The following is a 20,105-nucleotide window of genomic DNA, read 5'->3' on the forward strand; positions in this document are numbered from 1 at the left end:
CCGAATCCTCGGGTGCCTTCCATCAATCACATACCATGGAGGAGTGTCTATTTGCAATTTAAGTTGCTTACTGATAAATCAGGGCAAAACATGTGAAGAGAATTATTAATGAAAGTTGATTAATTGGGGCCGGGAACCCCGTTGCCAGCTCTTTTTGCAAAATTATTGGATAAGCGGATGTGCCACTAGTCCATTATGAAAGTCTGTCAAGAGTAAATGACAAGATTGAAAGATAAACACCACATATTTCCTCATGAGCTATAAAACATTGACACAAATTGAGAAGCATTTTGAAGGTTTAAAGGTAGCACATGAGAATTTACTTGGAATGGTTTGAAATGCCATGCATAGGTATTTATGGTGGACACTCCGGAACAACTTGGTTTTCAGGTGTTTGGAAGCACGAGCAGCGTTCCCGCTCAGTACAAGTGAAGGCTAGCAATAGACCGGGAAGCGACAATCAAGAGAGCAAGAATCGTCATAATCATGCTTGCGACAAAAATAAATTAACGGAGGCATAAAAGTGATACAAGAACTCCGAGGTAAAGTAAATCATCGAGGCTTAATTGACATTTTGTTCAGTCATATGCATGCGTGAGCATGTGCCAAGTTGATTCAAGAGAATTATTCAGAGGAGGATACCACAATGTCATACCTATCTATGAATAAAGCAATGCAAGCAAATACTTATGACATGCTACTCATATTAATAAATTGGAGCTAATCATGAGAGATCATGAACTACTAGACTTTCTTAAATGACATATACCTCACATGAACCAACTAAGCATGCTCACATGGATGAGTATATGTACAAAAATGAAAACAAATAGAGTTCATACCAGCCTCTCACCACAATCAGATTGTCGTAGATCGTCATTATTGCTTTTTCACTTGTGTAGCTTGAATAATATGGAATGAAAACCACGCTCCAGCCACCGAAGACCATTCAACTCATAATGAACTTTACAAAACCAAAGAAGAACATCAAATATTTTTGGTGTTTTCGAATTTGGAAACAAGAACAAAACGAAACAAGCAAACAAAGCAAAATATTTTTGGGTTTTCTTATAGCAAACCAACGATAGCAAATAAAGCAAGATAAAATCAAGAAACTAAAATAAACAAGTGGTGAAGAGAAACAACAGAAATATTTTTGGTCTTTTTGTGCTTTAGGAAAGAAACAAAGCAAATCAAGAAAAAAAAAAACTAAAAGAAACACAGAAAAGCAAGATGGCAGAAATCTGCCAAAACTTGACAGTAGTTTAGTAATCAATTTTTAAGAAAATATTACGCTGCTCAGCTCGAAAAGTGTTCAACTAATGAAAGTTAGATAACAACCTGGGGAACATGCACAAAAATTGGAAGCTCAAAATAACGTTCTGGCTGTGCGCACGAATTTTTTTAGTAACAGTCCAGAATCTGTTTTCAGGCAGCACTTCCTCAAATATCATCTTCCTCTCATTAGAAAACCACTCAAAGAAACTAAACAAGTATGTACAAGTATCCAGCAACCATAATATGCACAGAATGAGTGATGCCGGTATACCTCCCCCCAAGCTTAGGCTTTTGGCCTAAGTGGAGATCAACCCCAGCGAGGGTCTGGGTTCCACGCTGGTGGATCATACATGGCGTAGTCATAATAAGGTCCCGATGCAGAAGAAAAGCGTGGAGGCTCCTCATGCCCAACTTGTTGATGCGAAGAACTCGCTGCATTGGATGACGAATCGAGGTGTTCCTCGGTCTCCTCCGTGTTGTCTCTTGCACGATGGCCTCCTCCCTCTATGTATGCATTAAGTGCACCTTCCGTGACTGACCAATCTTCCCTGGAATCAAGGTTAAACGGAGCAGGTGCAGGCAATCCTACTAATTTTTCAGTTTTCTTAGTTATTCTCCAAGTTTTCTTGTAAAATGTTATTCTGTAAGACAGGTTGCTCAAATTAGACGAATCAGAAACAAATTCATGCTTAATCATGGAGACTATGTCAAGTTTCTCTATGGGAAGTTGAATATCAAGATGGTGAGGTTCTACACCATGCATAGCTAATAAACGAGAGGCGATGAGACCTCCACAAATTCCTCCCTTCTCACGGTTAGTAGCAAGTCTATTGGCTATCAAAGCACCCAAGTTGTAAGTCCTATCATCTTGTAATGCAGCAGCTAGAAAGGCTAAATCCTGGATAGATAACTTACTTCCATTCTTTCTAGCAAGAACGCACTTGGTGATGAAATAAGCAAAGTAACGAATAGCTGGGAGTTGAATACTACTGATTTTACCACCATCCTCTCGAGAAGCTTCTTCCATGACAAATCATCTTGAAGAGGTCCAAGAACTCTTGCGGCGATCCCCTTATCTTTTCGCATGATCCCCATTGCGGCACTCTGATTGCTGCACAAAAATCATTGAATGGCAAGTTGACAATTTTATTATAAATTTTGTACCGAACCATGGGGTTAGATCGCGACCAATTGAATTCAAAATCCTGCACTACAGACATAGTCAGTTTTGCATATTGGCATGGTTCACCACCAACAAAATCATCCAACCCTGCACGAGAGATTAGACTTTGAACGTCTTGCAAGATTCCTGCACTTCTCATAAAATCCACGCACGGGTAGTAAGCGGGGTATACTCCTTCTTCGCGGTGAACTCTCATGACCGGTTGCACCTCCAATTCTTGTTGGTTGAGTTGGTGCCTACTCCCTTCCATTTTCTGAAATTTTTCAACGAACATTATAAAATTTGATTTGGTGACATATAATTGAGGGAAACTACCATAGGAACTTGCTAGAGTACTAATCATGCATCAAAACTAGTTTCTACCACTTAGAACAAGCATGCAAGCTCACTAAACATGTTACCTACAGCAGCAAAATATTCAAGATATACTCCACCAAACAAAATTCTACTTGGATAATCGAAGGAGTCACATACCGGAGAGCAAATGTGCCAAATTTCAGACAGAAATCTGGGCTGAGCAAAGAGATCGAGAAATCTGGAGCTCTTGAGCAAAAACGCGAGTGAGAGGAACCTGGTGCGAGTTTTTTCGGGAGAGAGAAGAGAGTGGGAGGAAGAGATGATGAAGTGGGGCAAGGAGGGGCCCACACACCAGGGTGGCGCGCCCCCTTGCTGGCCGCGCCGGCCTGTGGGGTGCCACCCTGGGGTGCCCCACTGGTCATCCCCAGGTGTTCCCAGGTGCCTCGTCGAAAAATAGGACCAATGGTATAATTTTTGTGAATTTTTGGAAACTTTTGAAATTGCACATTTATGGGTGTCAAAATTATTATTACTGGGCAGGAAATTTTTTGAAATCTCTAATTAACTAAAGAACTTTGCAAAACAAAAGTGCTACAGCAAGTAGAGCAAGTGGAGGGAGAAAGAGATGTTGTTTAGTTCCTCTATGCATATAAAATGAATTTGTTAACAAGGTTGATCAAGTCTTGCCAGCAAATAAATTTTACATAACATATGAAGAAATAAACCTCAAACCAATCATGTTACCTTGTATTGTATTGATATGGATCCAATCACAAGAGTTTGATATTCTTCTTTAGGCTCATATATTGGACAATCAATAGTTCCCACTTTGATAGTTCTCACATTAGAAATTGTATTAACTCCACATGCTTTCTCAATCCTCTTGGGAAAATAAACGGTATGCTCCTTGTCATCAACATTGAAAGTAACTTTTCGTTTATTGCAATCAATAACAGCCCCTGTAGTGTTAAGAAAAGTTCTCCCAAGAATAATAGACATATTATCATCTTCAGGCATTTCCAACACAACAAAATCAGTTAATATCAAGCAGTTATTAGTAACTTGAACAGGAACATCCTCACATATACCAACAAGAATAGCAGTAGATTTATCAGCCATTTGCAAAGATATATCGGTCGGTATCAACTTGTCTAAATAAAGTCTCTTATAAAGAGAGAAAGGCATAACACTAACACCCGCTCCCAAATCACATAGAGCAGTTCTAACATAATTATTCTTAATACAACAAGGAATAGTCGGAATACTCGGGTCGCCAAGCTTCTTTGGAACCTTACCATTAAAAGAGTAATTAGCAAGCATAGTGGAAATCTCCTCATTAGGAATTTTCCTTTTGTTAGACACAATATCTTTCATATACTTTGAATAAGGAGGCAATTTAATAGCATCAGTCAAAGGTATTTGCAGGAATAAAGGTTTCATCCAATCACATAATTTATTATAGTGTTCTTCTTCCTTTGATTTTAGTTTCTTAGCAGGAAAAGGCATTTGCTTTTGAACCCAAGGTTCCCTTTCACTACCATGTTTCTTAGCAATAAAATATTCTTTAGTATACTTCTTATTTTTAGCATGCTTTTCAGGTTCTTCTTCAACCTCTTCTTTATCAGAAGCATCATTCTTATCATTATCTTTATCATGTTCATTACCACTTTCAGTTTCAGCATCAGAAATAGAAATACTATTAGGATCATTAACAGGCTCAGAGGATTCTACAACAGTTTTATGTTTCTTTTTCTTTTTCTTAGATGGAGCACTAGTTTCAGTTCGTTCAGAATCTTGTTCAATTCTTTTGGGATGCCCTTCAGGATATAGAGGATCCTGGGTAGAAACACCGTCTCTAGTTGTTACTTCATAAGCATGTTTTTCTTTAGAATTATCTTTTAACAAGTCATTTTGCACTTCAGTGAGTTGATCTATTTGAGTTTGAACCATTTGAAAATGTTTAACAAGCATCTTAACATCATTGGAGGTTCTCTCCACAATACCATGCAATTCACCAATAGCTCGAGAATTTTCCATTAAATGATTCTCTACTCTCATATTGAAATTACTTTGCTTAACAATATAATTATCAAACTCATCTAAGCATTGAGCAGGAGGTTTTGAATATGGAATATCTTCTCTAGTAAAGCGTTCAAGAGAGTGTACCTCAATCATGGATGAAGGGGGAGTGATCTTACATGAATCTTCTATGGGAGGTAAATTATTCACATCTTCAGTTTTAATACCCTTCTCTTTAAGAGATTTCTTGGCTTCCCTCATATCTTCATCATTTAATTTAATCATACCCCTCTTCTTCAATATTGGTGTCGGGGTTGGTTCAGGTGTAGACCAATCATCATGATTCCGGCCTATTCTCGCCAATAATTCTTCAAACGTCGTCCGGAGTTCTTTTCCTGAAAACACAACCAGCACAACTATCCAGGTATGCCCTAGACTCAATGGTTAGTCCACTATAAAATATATCAAGTAAATCATGCTTTTCCAAATCATGGTCAGGCCGAGCTCTAATAAGAGAGCAAAATCTAGCCCAAGCCTCATGCAATTTCTCTCCATCTTCCTTGGTCAAAATTATAAATTCTCTGCAAAGCAATATGTTGAGCACTAGCAGGAAAGTATTTCCGGAAGAAAACATCAAGCAATTCTTTTGGACTATTAATACAATCAGGTGGCAAACTATTATACCAAGTTTTAGCATCATCCTTTAATGAGAAAGGGAAAATTTTAGCAACGAAATAAGTACGCTTCTTAACATCATCAGAAAACAAGCTACTCAGAGTAGATAGCTCAATCATGTGTTCTACATCACTTTCTTTTTCAGTACCACAAAAAGGTGTTTTCTCAACAATAGATATATGAGATAGATCAAGAGAAAAATCATAATCCTTATCCTTAATGTTTATAGGAGATGTGGCAAATTTAGGATCAGGAGACAATTTATATCTAATAGTATGTTGTGCAAGCAATTTTTTAATTTTTCTTGCATCAGTAGTAGCATTGCATTTATCAATAAAATCATCATCAAGTTCTACATAATCCTCATCAAGATTATCACTAGAGTATTCAATAGACTCAGGTGAATTAACAGGTGTAGCAGCATTTTCATTAGGAGTTTCAGCATTTTCAATTTGTCTAGACCTAGCAATTGTAGCATCTAGAAAAGATCCCAATGAACCACTATCATCAAGCACAGCAGAAGCATCATCAATATTATAAGAATTTTCAGATCTAGCAGAAGTACCAGCATGTGAAGCATGTGGTGGTGAAACAAGTTTTTCAATCACAGATGGTGAATCAAGAGCAGCAGAGGTACTCAGAGTTGTACCTTTTCTTGTAGTGGATGGTAATATAGCGACTTTAGGATCGCGAGGTTTACCCATGATGGAAAATTTGCAGCGAACAATATCAATCCAAGTGAACTTCCAAATAAAGCTATGCTCCTTGGCAACGGCGCCATAAAATAGTCTTGATGACCCACAAGTATAGGGGATCGCAACAGTCTTCGCGGGAAGTAAAACCCAATTTATTGATTCGACACAAGGGGAGACAAAGAATACTTGAAAGCCTTAACAGCGGAGTTGTCAATTCAGCTGCACCTGGAAGCAGACTTGCTCGCAAGAGTTTATCAGTAGTAACAGTTTTATAGCAGTAGTAGTGATGAAATAACAGCAGCAGAGTATTAAAGACAGCAGTAGTGATTATAGTAAACAGCAGGATTAAAATACTGTAGGCACAGGGATGGATGAACGGGCGTTGCATGGATAAGAGAAACTCATGTAACAATCAAAGCAGGGCATTTGCAGATAATAATAAAACGGTATCCAAGTACTAATCAATCAATAGGCATGTGTTCCATATATAGTCGTACGTGCTCGCAATGAGAAACTTGCACAACATCTTTTGTCCTATCAGCCGGTGGCAGCCGGGCCTCTAGGGAATCTACTGGAAATTAAGGCACTCCTTTTAATAGAGCACCGGAGCAAAGCATTAACACTCTGTGAACACATGTGATACTCATATCACCGCCATCCCCTTTGGTTGTCCCAATTTCTGTCACTTTGGGGCCTCGGGTTCCAGACAGCAATACGTGTATACAACTTGCAGGTAAGATCATAAAGCAATGAATATCATAATGAATTGATAACATGTTCAGATCTGAGATCATGGCACTCGGGCCCTAGTGACAAGCATTAAGCATAACAAGTTGCAACAATATCATAAAAGTACCAATTACGGACACTAGGCACTATGCCCTAACAATCTTATGCTATTACATGACCAATCTCATCCAATCCCTACCATCCCCTTCAGCCTACAACGGGGGAATTACTCACACATGGATGGGGGAAACATGGCTGGTCGATGGAGAGGCGTCGGTGGTGATGATGGAGATGATCTCCTCCAATTCCCCGTCCCGGCGGAGTTTCGCAACGGTGGCGGCGTACTGGATGGTTTCTGGCGATTTCGACTAACTCCCGTGCGTTTTTAGGTCGAAGGCAATAAGTAGTCCGAAGGAGGGCGTCAGGGGCCAGCCGAGGCCGCCACACACTAGGGCCGCGCGCCCCCTCCGGGCCGCGCCGGCCTAGCGTGTGGGGCCCTCGGGCCCCCACCTGGCTTGCCATTCGGCTCCGTCGCATTCCGGGAAAATAGGACCTTTCGCATAAATTCCGAGGATTTTCCTGAAAGTTGGATTTCTGCAGAAAAACGAGACACCATAGCAGTTCTGCTGAAAACAGCGTTAGTCCGTGTTAGTTGCATCCAAAATACACAAATTAGAGGCAAAACAATAGCAAAAGTGTTCGGGAAGTTAGATACGTTTTGGACGTATCAGTTTCGCAAACAATTATCAAAAGAATTCCCATAGACAGAAAAATCATCCATGAATACCTCCACAATCTTTTCACAAAAGCCATGAAAAATAGCAGACATGCATCTTTGAAAAGTAGCAGGGGCATTACATATAAACCAAAAGGCATACGCCTATAAGCATAAGTTCCATAGGGACAAGTGAAAGTGGTTTTCTCTTGATCTTTAGTTCTAACAACAATTTGTGAAAACTTAGAATAACCATCAAGAAAGCAGAAATGAGTATTTTTAGATAACCTTTCTAGCATTTGATCAATAAAAGGTAAAGGGTAATGATCCTTCTTAGTAACTTTATTAACTTTTTGATAATCAGTGCACATTCTATACCCTACAACTACTCTTTGAGGGATGAGCTCATCATTATCATTAGGTACAACAGTTATTCCTCCTTTCTTAGGAACACAATGCACATGACTAACCCATCTACTATCAGCAATAGGATATATAATACCAGCTTCAAGGAGTTTCAATACCTCATTCCTTACCACATCCTTCATCTTAGGAATTAGACGACGATGATGTTCAACAACAGGCTTTGCATCATCTTCCATGTTGATGGCATGTTGGCAAATAGAGGGAGAAATCCCTTTCAAGTCATCAAGAGTGTAGCCAATAGCTCCTCGGTGTTTCTTCAATATTTCCAATAATCTTTCTTCCTCAAAATCTGAAAGCTTAGCACTAATAGTAACAGGATATGTTTTCTTATCATCAATATAAGCATACTTAAGATTATCAGGCAACGGTTTCAAATCAAAAACAGGATCTTCCTTTGGTGGTGGTGTTATACCTAGATTTTCAACCGGTAAGTCATGTTTAAGAATAGGTTGACGAAGGAAAATTTCATCAAGCTCATTCCTTTCTTCCCTAAAGACTTCACTCTAATGATCCTCCAAATGTTGCTGCAAAGGATTATTAGGAGCAAGAGCAATAGATGCACACTGTTCAACTCTAAAATCATCGTTAGGCAATTCAGCTTTATAAGGAACTTTGGCAAATTTAGAGAAATTAAACTCATAAGATTCACCAGCAAATTTAGTCACAATTTTCTCTTTCTTGCAATCTATAATAGCTCCAAGAGTATTTAGAAAAGGTCTACCAAAAATGATAGGACAAGTCTTACTAGCAGCAGAACCAAGTATAAAAAGTCAGCAGGATATTTAATCTTACCACATAGAACTTCCACATCTCGAACAATACCAATAGGAGAGATAGTTTCTCTATTAGCTAGCCGAATAACCACATCAATATCTTCAAGTTCACAAGAACCGGTTTCATGCATGATTTCCTCGTAGAGCTCATAAGGAATGGCACTAATACTTGCACCAATATCGCATAAACCATAATAACAATGATCACCAATTCTAACAGAGAGCATAGAAACACTGGCTTTCCTAGACTTATTAGGATGTGAAACAATATTAGAAGCATCTTCACAGAAAATGATGTGACCATCTTCTATATTTTCAGTCACAAGGTCTTTAACTATTGCAACGGCAAGTTCAACATTTATTTGCTCCTGAGGTTCTATAGGTTTCTTTGCACTTTTATTAACCACACTAGTTATAACAGAATACTCCTTCATTTTAGCTGGGAAGGGAGTTTTTTCAATGTAACCTTCAGGAAGAATATGATCAACAGTTTTAATTTCAATACATTTACCTATAGGTGAATCAGTTTTATCTTTATAAGGTTCATGATACTTATCAAAATTCTTCCTAGGCAATTCAAAATGAGAGGCAAAGGCTTTATAAAAATTTGCAACAACTTGAGAATCAATACCATAAGTAGTACTCATATTACGAAATTTATCAGTATCCATAAAAGTTTCAATGCATTCATAATCATAATTTATACCTGACTCTCTACCTTTATCATTCTCCCATCCTTCAATATTCTCTTGGATCCGATCAAGAAGGTCCCATTTAAACTCTTCTTTGTTGCACGTGAATGATCCAGAACAAGAAGTTTCCAGCAAGGTTTTATCTTGAGAAGAAAGTCTTGCATAGAAATTATCAATGATGATATTACCAGGAAGCTCATGAATGGGGCATTTGAGCATTAAAGACTTCAATCTCCCCCATGCTTGGGCAATACTCTCTCCATCATGAGGCCATAAATTATATATGCGGTTCCGGTCTTAATGAATTTCACTTGGAGGATAGAATTTAGAATAAAATAGAGGCACAATATCCTTCCAATCAAGAGAATTCCCATTCTTCAGCAATTTATACCAATGCGCCGCTTTACCAGATAGAGACATAGAGAATAGTTTCTTCCTAACTTCATCCATTGAAATACCTGCACAGTTGAATAACCCGCATAATTCATGTAGAAACAATAAATGATCTCCAGGATGGACAATCCCATCCCCTTCATAGCGGTTATCCACAACACGTTCAATAATTTTCATAGGTATTTTATATGGAACCTCTTTCTCACCTGGCGCCTCATCCACTACCGTTGCAGTAGTAGTAGATTTTCCAAATAGGAATTCAAGAGAAGATCTCTCCATAATGTATTATAGCAGCAGGCAGAAATAAAAACAACACGTACAGTAAAAGTTTTCCTTACCAATTCCACTTACCAATAGCGCTTCACTCCCCGGCAACGGTGCCAGAAAATACTCTTGATGACCCACAAGTATAGGGGGTGTATCGTAGTACTTTCGATAAATAAGAGTGTCGAACAAAACGAGGAGCAGAAGGTGTTGACAAGCAGTTTCGATGAAGCTGTAAATGCTCACAGACAAGTTTTCAGGGGGTTTTGATATAGCAGATAAATAAAGTACAAGTAAGTAAAATGCGAGAGTAATAGTTGCAGCGAGTGGCCCAATCCTTCTTAGCACAAAGGACAAGCCGGTTTGTTTGCTTATGATGACCTAACGTTCTTGAGGACACACGGGGATTTAGTCTAGTGCTTTCGCTTTATATAGTTGATTAATCTTCATTGTTTTGATAAGTGTTGTGTGGGTGAACCTATGCTAATGCACCGCCCTTCCTAGGACTAATACATACTTGTGATTAAACCCCCTGCAAGCATCCGCAAATACAAGAAAGTAATTAAGATAAATTTAACCACAACCTTAAACTCTGAGATCCTGCTATCCCTCATGCATCGATGTACTAACGGGGGTTCAGGTTGCTGTCACTCCGGCAACCCCACAATTGGCAAACGAATACAAGATGCATTCCCCTAGGCCCATAAAGGTGAAGTATCATGTAGTCGACGTTCACATGACACCACTAGAAGAATAACACCACAACTTAAATATCAAACCATTAAATATTACTCAACATAGTTCACTACTAACATTTAGACTTCACCCATGTCCTCAAGAACTAAACGAACTACTCACGAGACATCATATGGAACATGTTCAGAGGTGATATGATGATGAATAACAATCTGAACATAAACCTTGGTTCAATGGTTTCACTCAATAGCATCAATAACAAGGAGTAATCAATACCGGGAGAGTTCCCCTATGAAATAATCAAGATTCAACCCTAGATGTTACAGCGGAGACGAGGTGCAGCGGTGGAGATGATGGTGTCGGCGGTGGAGATGATGGTGATGATGATCCCAATGAAGTCCAGCTCGATGACGGTGACGATGGCGACGATTTCCCCCTCCGGGAGGGAATTTCCCCGACAGATTTCAGCCTGCCGGAGAGCTCTTTTCTCTCTGGTATTTCTCCGCCCCGCAGAGGCGGCTGTGTCTATTCTTGATGCCCCCGTACACCTTAGGGTTCTCTGGAGATGAAGTACGCGAAAGGGAGATGGCCGAGGGGGGTCGTGGGCCCCCTCCCCACATGGCGGCGCGGCCAGGGTGGAGCCCGCGCAGGCCTATGGGGGGGCCATGGCGGCCCTCCTCAGCCTCCCCTTTTGGTTGTGTCCGTCTTCTGGAATAATAAGAGCTTCGGTATATTTTCCGTCAATTGTTGATCTTCAGAAATACTGTATCCTGACGGTGCTTTTTCCAGCAGAATCCTGACTCTGGTGAGTGATTCTCCAATAATCATGAAACATGCAAAATAGGTGAAATAACATAAGTATCATCTCTAAATATGAAATATATCAATGAACAACAGTAAATTATGATATAAAATAGTGATGCAAAATGGACGTATCAATATGATAAGCCATATTATCTTGTTGATGGTATTTATCCTGACTGGACCAACTTGTGAAGACAATTTTTAATCCCCAAACACAGAAACAAAAGAGGTTTTCCAAGATGCAAGAGGCTTGCAGGAAAGATGTGGAGTGGGCATTTGGTGTCCTCCAAGCTCGGTGGGCTATTTTCTCGTCACCCGAGACTATAATTTGGTCTCTTCAGACCATGCATTACGTCAGGAAATGTTGTGTGAGCATGCACAATATGATTGTCGAGACTGAGCGTCCCGATGGCCGCAATCAACATGGATGGGACTTTCGGGGTGAGTTGGTTCGGCCATACCATGGAGCATGAACCTAGGAGGAGTTTCTCAATGTGAACATTGAAGTCTCCGAGAGCAACATTTCCAAACGCCCAGAAAGATTTGATGAGCACTAGTGGGCATTGGTTGGCCATGAAGAGAATTATGAGTAGTCAATCTCATCTCCTTTTATTTGTTAATTACTAACTATGCTCTATCTATTTTCATGCATGGCAAGGCATGCAGAATATGTCACTTATTTGGATGTAATAATAAAGTAATTTGAATCTCTATTTTCGTAGTTTCTATGGCTAATTTGTTTCAAATATTACGCTATTTTGATGGAATTAACCCTTCTCCGGCCTCGCCGGATAATGCGTCTTGCCCCTAGGGGTACCCCCAGACGAACAATCAAGCATGGCCCTAAGGATAATTTTGGTGTCCGAAATGCGCCGGACCGCTGTAGAAGCCGGCCTTAGAGAGAAAGCTTACTGCTGCCCCTTGTTTCTTGACCCAGGGAGGTAAACTTCAGCTGATTGTGTTTGCAATCTCCTCTATCCCTCTTCATATGCTTTGTAGATTTCATATACCTCCTGGCAACATAAAAAAATTCAATAGAATTATTAGGCAATGCCTTTGGAGGGATAATGTTGATACCCCATAACAGTGCCTAGCTGCTTGGGACATGATATGCAAACCAAAAATGAAAGGTGGATTGGGAACTGTCGACTTTCTGAAAAAGAATGATGCTCTCCAAATAAAGTTTCCACATAGATTCTATAACAAGGACATGGATGTTCCCTGGGTTAAGTTAGTTTGGGAATCATACTATAATAATGATGTCCCACGTGCAGCTAAATTGTGGGTCATATTGGTGGAAGGAAATTAGTAAGTTAGTGGATAATTACAAATCAGTGGCCAAGACATCTATGAAGAGTGGAGAAACAATTTTGCTTTAGTTTGCTGAATGGGAAGTAGATGGTTCTCATGTTCCTTTACGACAGAGGTTTGCAAGGTTATTTTATTTTGCTAAAGATGAAAAGATTTCAGTAAGAGATATGGTTATTCTTAATGATAGATCAAAGGAATACTATATTTACCTCTTTCAGAGCACATGGGGAGTTTATGTTGCTTCAAAATTGGTTGCATGAAATAGATATGATGGAGGTTGGACATGATGAATGGAAATGTTCATCTGGTAAGCACAAGGTACACCAGTATTATAATTCCTTATATGATCATATCTAGGTTGATCCACAATTTAAGTGGATTTGGCAAATCAAGTGTACTATGAAAATCAAGATGTTTGCATGGTTACTTTTGAGTGACGGACTTAACACCAAGGATATGCTTCAGAGAAGGTATTGGCAGGTCTCAAATAATTCCAATTTTTTGTTATGTGTTGGTCATTCTCATGAGGACAGAGATCATTTATTTTTTAATTGCAACTTCAGCATGAGTGTTCGGAATTACCTTCAAATTTCTTTGGGGTATGAATTGTACTATGGTAGAATTTGCAAACTTGGCGAGGAGGCGATTAAAGCATAGTTTTTGAAGTGGCAGCTCTGGCGTGTTAGCATATTGGGAAAGCAAGATATGCTAGAATTTTTGAGCATGTCCAACCAAGGTTTGCAACTTGGCGCTGCAACTTTTTTCATGATATATATCTTCATGCCCATCACTTTAAGCCAGATCAGAAAGATAAACTCATGGCATGGTTTCATAGTCTTCTCGTTAGGAGTATGGCAAGATAATGTATAGTTTTTCTTTAGTTTCTCTACAGATATATAGTTTTTCTTATTTTTTGCGTGAGGAGTTGATGTAGAACTTTAATCTAGAATTTAATTGGCGATGCTCTTGATGAAAGCTATTGGATTTTAGAACACTAGCACACAAAGTACCTATTTGTTTCGACGAGGAGTTGTTGTAGAGTTTTAATCTACAGTATAATTTAAGTGGGGTGCTGTCGATTGCTGCTGTAGGTTTTTAAAAGAAAACTACTAGCACAAAGTACCTATTTGTTTTGACGACGAGTTGATGTAGACTTCTAATCTAAAATTTAACCGGTGATGCGCTCCATGGCTGCTAGAGGGTTTTTTCCTTAGAAAATAGCACAGAGTAAACATCTCACAACTTGGGTCTCAATAAATTTTCTTGACCAATTCTGATAAACCCAAGTGCACGGATGACCGTAGTAGTAGTACTACCTTCAGTTGAAGTATTTTATCAAGGTTTTATCGAACCACGGGAGTAGCTCATTGCTGCACTGCCAACACTGGAGTGTAGTTTCCGCCTACTCCTGAGGATAAAATGACAAGCAAAGGCTATAAAAACATAGAGAAGGTTCCGTGTCAAAGGTAGACGACGACACGGCCGGCTCACAGGATCCGCCTGCTCAGATACGTGCAAGATATCCATCTTTGGATACCTCACACACTGACTTTAGGTGTCTCACGCTCCCAGCTCCCAGCTCTCTGCCATGGCACCGCTGCTAGGACTCGCCGCCAAGGCCGTGCTGCTGGTGCTAGCGCCGGTGCTGCTCTCCGTCGCGCTGTACAGCCCCAAGGACTTCTCGCCGGCGGCGGTGCCGCCCGACTACAGCTTCGGCGCCGACGTGTACGCGCCGCGGCACGACGCGCGCGTGCTGGCCTCGAGCGAGCGGATCGGGGAGGGCCGGCTCCCGGGCCCCGAGGACCTGGCGTACGACGCTGCCGGCGGGTGGCTGTACACCGGGTGCGCCGACGGGTGGATCCGGAGGGTGAGCGTGCCCGGCGGGGAAGTCGAGGACTGGGTCTACACTGGCGGCCGCCCGCTCGGCGTCGTGCTCGCCGGCGACGGCGGCCTCGTCGTGGCGGACGCGGATAAGGTAAGTCAACACCTTGTTGTCCACGCTGTTGCTTGTTCCATTATTATCGATTTCGTTTCTTTCATTTTCTTTCTAAAGAAGAGCAAAAAAGAGTATATACTTTCTTGCACTTTTTGTCGATGGGTTGCATGAACTAGACAATCTTCAGAAATCAGAACAGTTTTTTTTAGATAAAAGGCACTCAAGTGCCCAACTTTGAATTAACAAAGCCACCAACGGCGAGAACGATACAAAGTGCTGAACCCAGCTAACAGAACGACACCACACACCCACACGAACTACCGAAGAAGCTACAACCGGAAGCGCGACCAACAGGTTCAACCAAAGCGCCTACGAGGACTCGGAGAAGAACTCGGAGTCTACAGTGTCGGGCCGGAGCTCACTCGAGAGCGAGCCATTTTGCACGCGCGCCTCAACAAAACTCCTCCGTCGCAGAGACGCCACCGGAAGCCGACCACCACCAGGGACCGACCCACATTGCTTCGCAAACCGAGGAGCAGCGCCAAGGAAGCTCGACTAGGGAAGGGTACGGAGCAAGCCTTGCCAAAGATCGCCGAAGAATCACCTCCGTCACAACCTTCGGTGAGCCTCGCGCTGTGGGCTCCAAGACGGTGTCTTCAAGAAGAGCACGACACCGGAGTGCCGCCACCGCCCGATCCGAGGATCTTGGGTTTTCACCCGGACGAAGTAGAGGGACGGAGGTTGGCCTCACGGCGCCTTCAACAAGGGAACGCCGTCCGCGGACGCCGCCGCCGTGGCCCGAGGGGCAAAGGTTTCCCCTTGGCAACCTCACCGCCATCTACACCCCACACCACTCGACTCGCCGATTACCACGTCGCCCCCACGACCATGGCACCGACCAGCACCAGAGCTACTGGCTCGCCCGCCAACCAAATAGCTCCCCCCTTCCAGGGCCGCCGCCCCGGCATCCCAACACTGCCCGCTGCAGCACCGAGGGAAACAAGAAACACCGCCGCGAGGTTCGACCTACGGACCCCAAAGAAGGCCGGAGAGGCAGCCGCCGGCCACCATGGCCGCCGGGTACCGAGATCCGGGGGCGAGCCGGGCCGGCAGGGCCCGGGACCCCTGCCCCAACCCGCACGCAGGGCGGCCAGGGAGGCCACCCAGCTCACGCCTCGCCCTGCTCCATCCCTGCAGGCCTCGCCACCGCCGGCCCGCCCGGCCGTGGCCGCCGTAGCTCGCGCCGCCGTGCTCGACGCCCTGATCCCGCCGCCGGCCGAGCTCGCGCCGCCCAGCGCCGAAGACGCCTCCGCTGGAGCCGCCGCCGCCCTGAGTGCGCCCAGTACACAGACCCACCACGCCGCCGCAGGTGCAGCCGCGCCGCCACGCCCCCTGCCAGCGTCGCGCCCCTTCGCGACGAGACCGCCCGCGCCGGCGACACCGCGAGGAGGGGAGAGGTGCCCCGCCGCCGCGCCGGCGCCCCCGAGCTTCGCCTGGCGGCGCCCTCCTGGCGGCGGCGAAGCGGGGGAGGGGAAGAAGAGCTCTGGCGGCGGCGGCGATTTAGGGTTTCGCCCTGGGACTCGCGGGAGCCCAGGGATGAAACGTTTTTTCCGAAATCAGAACAGTCTCTCACAGATAGTCTCACCACACAAGGATAGTACTAGTAAGAAAGGATTAGTTCCCCGCAGAAAAAAAAAAGTTCCCCGCAGAAAAAGAAAGATAGGATTATCTAATTTCTGGAACAATCTCTGTACGTTAAGTCGTTGAGAAAATCCTTGTCAAAATCTTGGCATAAAAGAACATGTCTGTCGTCGACGAGTATGTCCCATCAAGTGATTTTTTTTGATTGAGGGGGGAGTGTGTGGCCCATCAAATTGCACGAGACAATCCAGTTATTCTCAGTCTAGATTAGACAAGACAAAGGGGAAGCATCACAAACATGAATCTAGCTACTTCCATAATGAAGAAATCAGTTAACCAGTAACAGTACTAATCAGCAGTTACAATACAAATACTTACGGGATCGTGGAATGGCCTGATGGCAACACTCCAACAACTCAAACGAGGAGCGTCAGACATGAGTTGACTTCCATGCTTAGGGGATTAGCTAAATAGTAGTAGCATTCGGTACTTTGACCAAATATTTAGAAAAAAATATTTACATCTACAATATTAAATTGATATATTAAGAAAATATACTTTAGGGTGAATCTATCGATAATGATTTGGTATTATAAATATTTATATTTTTGTGTATAAACTTGATCAAACTTTAAAACATTGACTTTTAACTAATCCTTAAACGCCTTATATTTCGGGACGGAGGGAGTAGTATTATGCATATGGTACTAGTGTGTGATACTATCTTCATAATACATAGAAGTATCATGTAGCATCATATGTTAATTATATTTAGAGATTTTGTAGAATCTCAATGCACAAGTGTGTACCAGTTGGTTTGACATTAATTTTTCTGGTTCTACGTGCTATGATACAGTATCTACATATGATACTACTGCCATCTCTTTCTTTATTTATTGATGTGACACATCAGCTTTTTGCATGCATATGATGCATGATACTAGCTATAATACTATCATAGTATTAATGTCATGCATATATTAGTGTATAATACTCCATCCATCACGGTTTATAGAGCTTGCAGGTATTCCTAGGTTGTAAGTCTGGCCAATATACTACATGATATATATACATCGTTAATTTTTTATAGATGTTCTACGTTTTACTGATATAATTTTTATATTGTATAATTTATATTATGTTTATCAAAATAATGATCTAGGGATACATGCAAGCCCTATGAACCGATCAACCGAGAGAGAGGTAGCACTCCCTCCTGTCCAAAATATGTTGCATATAAGCTTTGGTCAAACTCAAACTTCGTAAAGTTTAATCATCTATATTGATAAAAATATAAACATATACAACAAAATAATAATTTTTTTTAGATTGTTATGAAATATATTTTCATATTATATTTATTTGATCTTTTTATTATTATCTATATTCTTAGTCAAAGTTTACACAGTTTGAATGGCATGAAAAATTATGCGCAACATAAAATGAGTAGGAGGGAGTACTATCTTCACAATAATGTTATGATATAGTAGTACTTCTTCGATCCCTTTTAATGCACTCTAATTTGGTATAATTTTCTACTAAATCGGAGTTAATTAAAAGGAATTGAAGGGAATATCATATTTTTATTGCATTTATTAATTTATAGAATCTCAATGCAAATCTATGTACACACAAGATCTACTTGATACTAAATATTTTAGTTATAAGTGCTATGATACGGTATCTAGTAATGATACTAATATCTTATCTCTCATTATTAGTATCACTTTTACACTACTTTTTGCATGCATGAAATACATGATACTACCTAATTCTTCTATTGTGGGTAGTTTAATTACGTACTCATTATTATTCAGTGATGGCGTCTCCTTGGAAATGGCCAATTGGCAGGGTTTGCTGAAGGTGACCCCGGACAAGACGGTGGAGCTGCTGACGGACGAAGCGGAGGGCCTCAAGTTCGCCCTGACCGACGGCGTGGACGTCGCCGACGACGGCACCATCTATTTCACAGACGCCTCATACAAGAACAACCTCGCACATTTTATGAAGGACGTGCTCGAGGCGCGGCCGCATGGCCGCCTCATGAGCTTTGACCCCTCCACGCGCAAGACCGTCGTGCTCGCGCGCGATCTCTACTTCGCCAATGGCGTCGCCATCGCGCCGGACCAGGGCTCCCTCATCTACTGCGAGACAGTCGTGTAAGCACCCGCCCTTTGCACATACTATGAAGGTTGTATGTTTCGAACTTTCACTTGAGGCCTGTTGACGGACGCCATCGGTTGCAGGAGAAAGTGCTCGAGGTACCACCTGAGGGGTGACAAGGCAGGAATGGTGACGAGGTTCATCGGCAGCCTTCCAGGCTACCCCGACAATATCCGATACGACGGCGAGGGACGGTACTGGATCGCGCTCTCCGCGGTATGCAAGCACCAACCAATTCCCTATCTCGTCGAATGATCCTTCAGATCTTCGTGGTGTGCTGAAATCGCCTTTCCAATCGAACAGGGGAGGACGCTGGAGTGGGACGTGCTGATGAGGTGGCCGTTCGTGCGCAAGCTGGTGTACATGGTGGACACGTACGTGGTTTCGGTGCCGCAGAACCTGAGATACGCGGGGGCGATGAGCGTGACGCTGGATGGGGAGCCGGTGACCATGTACACCGACCGGGGGCTCGCGCACGCCACCGGCTGGCTCAAGGTCGGGGACTACCTCTACTACGGCTCGCTCGCCAGCTCCTACATCAGCAGGATCGACCTCACCAAATCATCCATCGAAGCCTAAGACGACGACCTTCATTCTTCGATTATCTGTGCGTTCATGGTTTTTGTCTCAATGTTGAACTTCGTGGGCTGTTTTCTAAGTAAACTAAGTGCTTATAAGTTACTTCATATGTTCCAAATTAGTTGTTGTAGCTCTTCTAAAAAAAAAATAAGCAAACCTACACACCGGAAAGTGTTGTTTATATATATCTGTACATGGATCAAATCTTACCAAAACGGCCACAAGGAATTTGAACTGGAGGGAATACAAAAGGACGTGGCTTTTGGGCCATTTCTCACTTCTTTTTTGAGATTACATGTACATGCATGCACTTAATCAACAGGGCGCTTTCAACTAGTCCATTAATCATTAATAATGGTAAACTTGTTTCTAGTTGTTTAGAACTGATATTTTCCATCGAACATAGGAAGATATATGATTCACAAAAATATTAGCTACCCTAATGCATTCCCACATGAATTTAACCATCCGGCATGAGAAGAATGTATGATCGCAACCTCAATTTAAGGAATGCTTCATAGTCGTCTCTATAATGGGTGACCAGTTGATGTGTACGGGCCGGCGGATCAGTTGATGTGTATGGGCGGCGGATCAGTTGATGTGTACGGGCCGGCGGATCATCGCCGCACGGATGAGTTCCTGGGAGAACTTACCCAAGCGACGGCAGGGTGCAACTACCCGGTAGTTATCGGGGGGGATTTCAACCTCATTCGGACAGTTGATGAGAAAAATAACGACAACATCAACTGGTCGCGGGTGAGACGGTTTAATGAGGCCATCGCGGCAATGGCCCTTCGGGAGCTGGAGCGGACCGGGGCTTGCTTCACTTGGACCAA

The 20,105-nt window shown here is 42.4% G+C and overlaps 1 protein-coding gene across 1 annotated transcript; it reads left to right on the forward strand.

Annotated features, from left to right (window-relative positions):
• Window positions 1-14,340: 14,340 nt before the first annotated feature.
• LOC124708719 (protein STRICTOSIDINE SYNTHASE-LIKE 6-like) lies at window positions 14,341-19,546 on the forward strand. The gene is made up of 4 exons (XM_047240392.1): window positions 14,341-14,925; window positions 18,379-18,686; window positions 18,774-18,906; window positions 18,994-19,546. Exons 1-4 carry the CDS (start codon window positions 14,539-14,541, stop codon window positions 19,267-19,269), a joined length of 1,104 nt encoding a protein of 367 aa, XP_047096348.1. The 5' UTR covers window positions 14,341-14,538; the 3' UTR covers window positions 19,270-19,546.
• The last annotated feature ends 559 nt before the right edge of the window (window positions 19,547-20,105 follow it).

Source organism: Lolium rigidum, chromosome 4 (genome assembly GCF_022539505.1).
Source record: "Lolium rigidum isolate FL_2022 chromosome 4, APGP_CSIRO_Lrig_0.1, whole genome shotgun sequence".
NCBI lineage: Eukaryota > Viridiplantae > Streptophyta > Magnoliopsida > Poales > Poaceae > Lolium > Lolium rigidum.

What these genes read in the sequence shown, in the direction of transcription:
- LOC124708719 (XM_047240392.1), top strand. Translation starts at nt 14,539, where the DNA reads ATGGCACCGCTGCTAGGACTCGCCGCCAAGGCCGTGCTGCTGGTGCTA. An exon ending in TCGTGGCGGACGCGGATAAG is followed by an intron (nt 14,926 to 18,378) that starts GTAAGTCAACAC and finishes GCCAATTGGCAG; the next exon opens with GGTTTGCTGAAGGTGACCCC. An exon ending in ACTGGATCGCGCTCTCCGCG is followed by an intron (nt 18,907 to 18,993) that starts GTATGCAAGCAC and finishes CCAATCGAACAG; the next exon opens with GGGAGGACGCTGGAGTGGGA.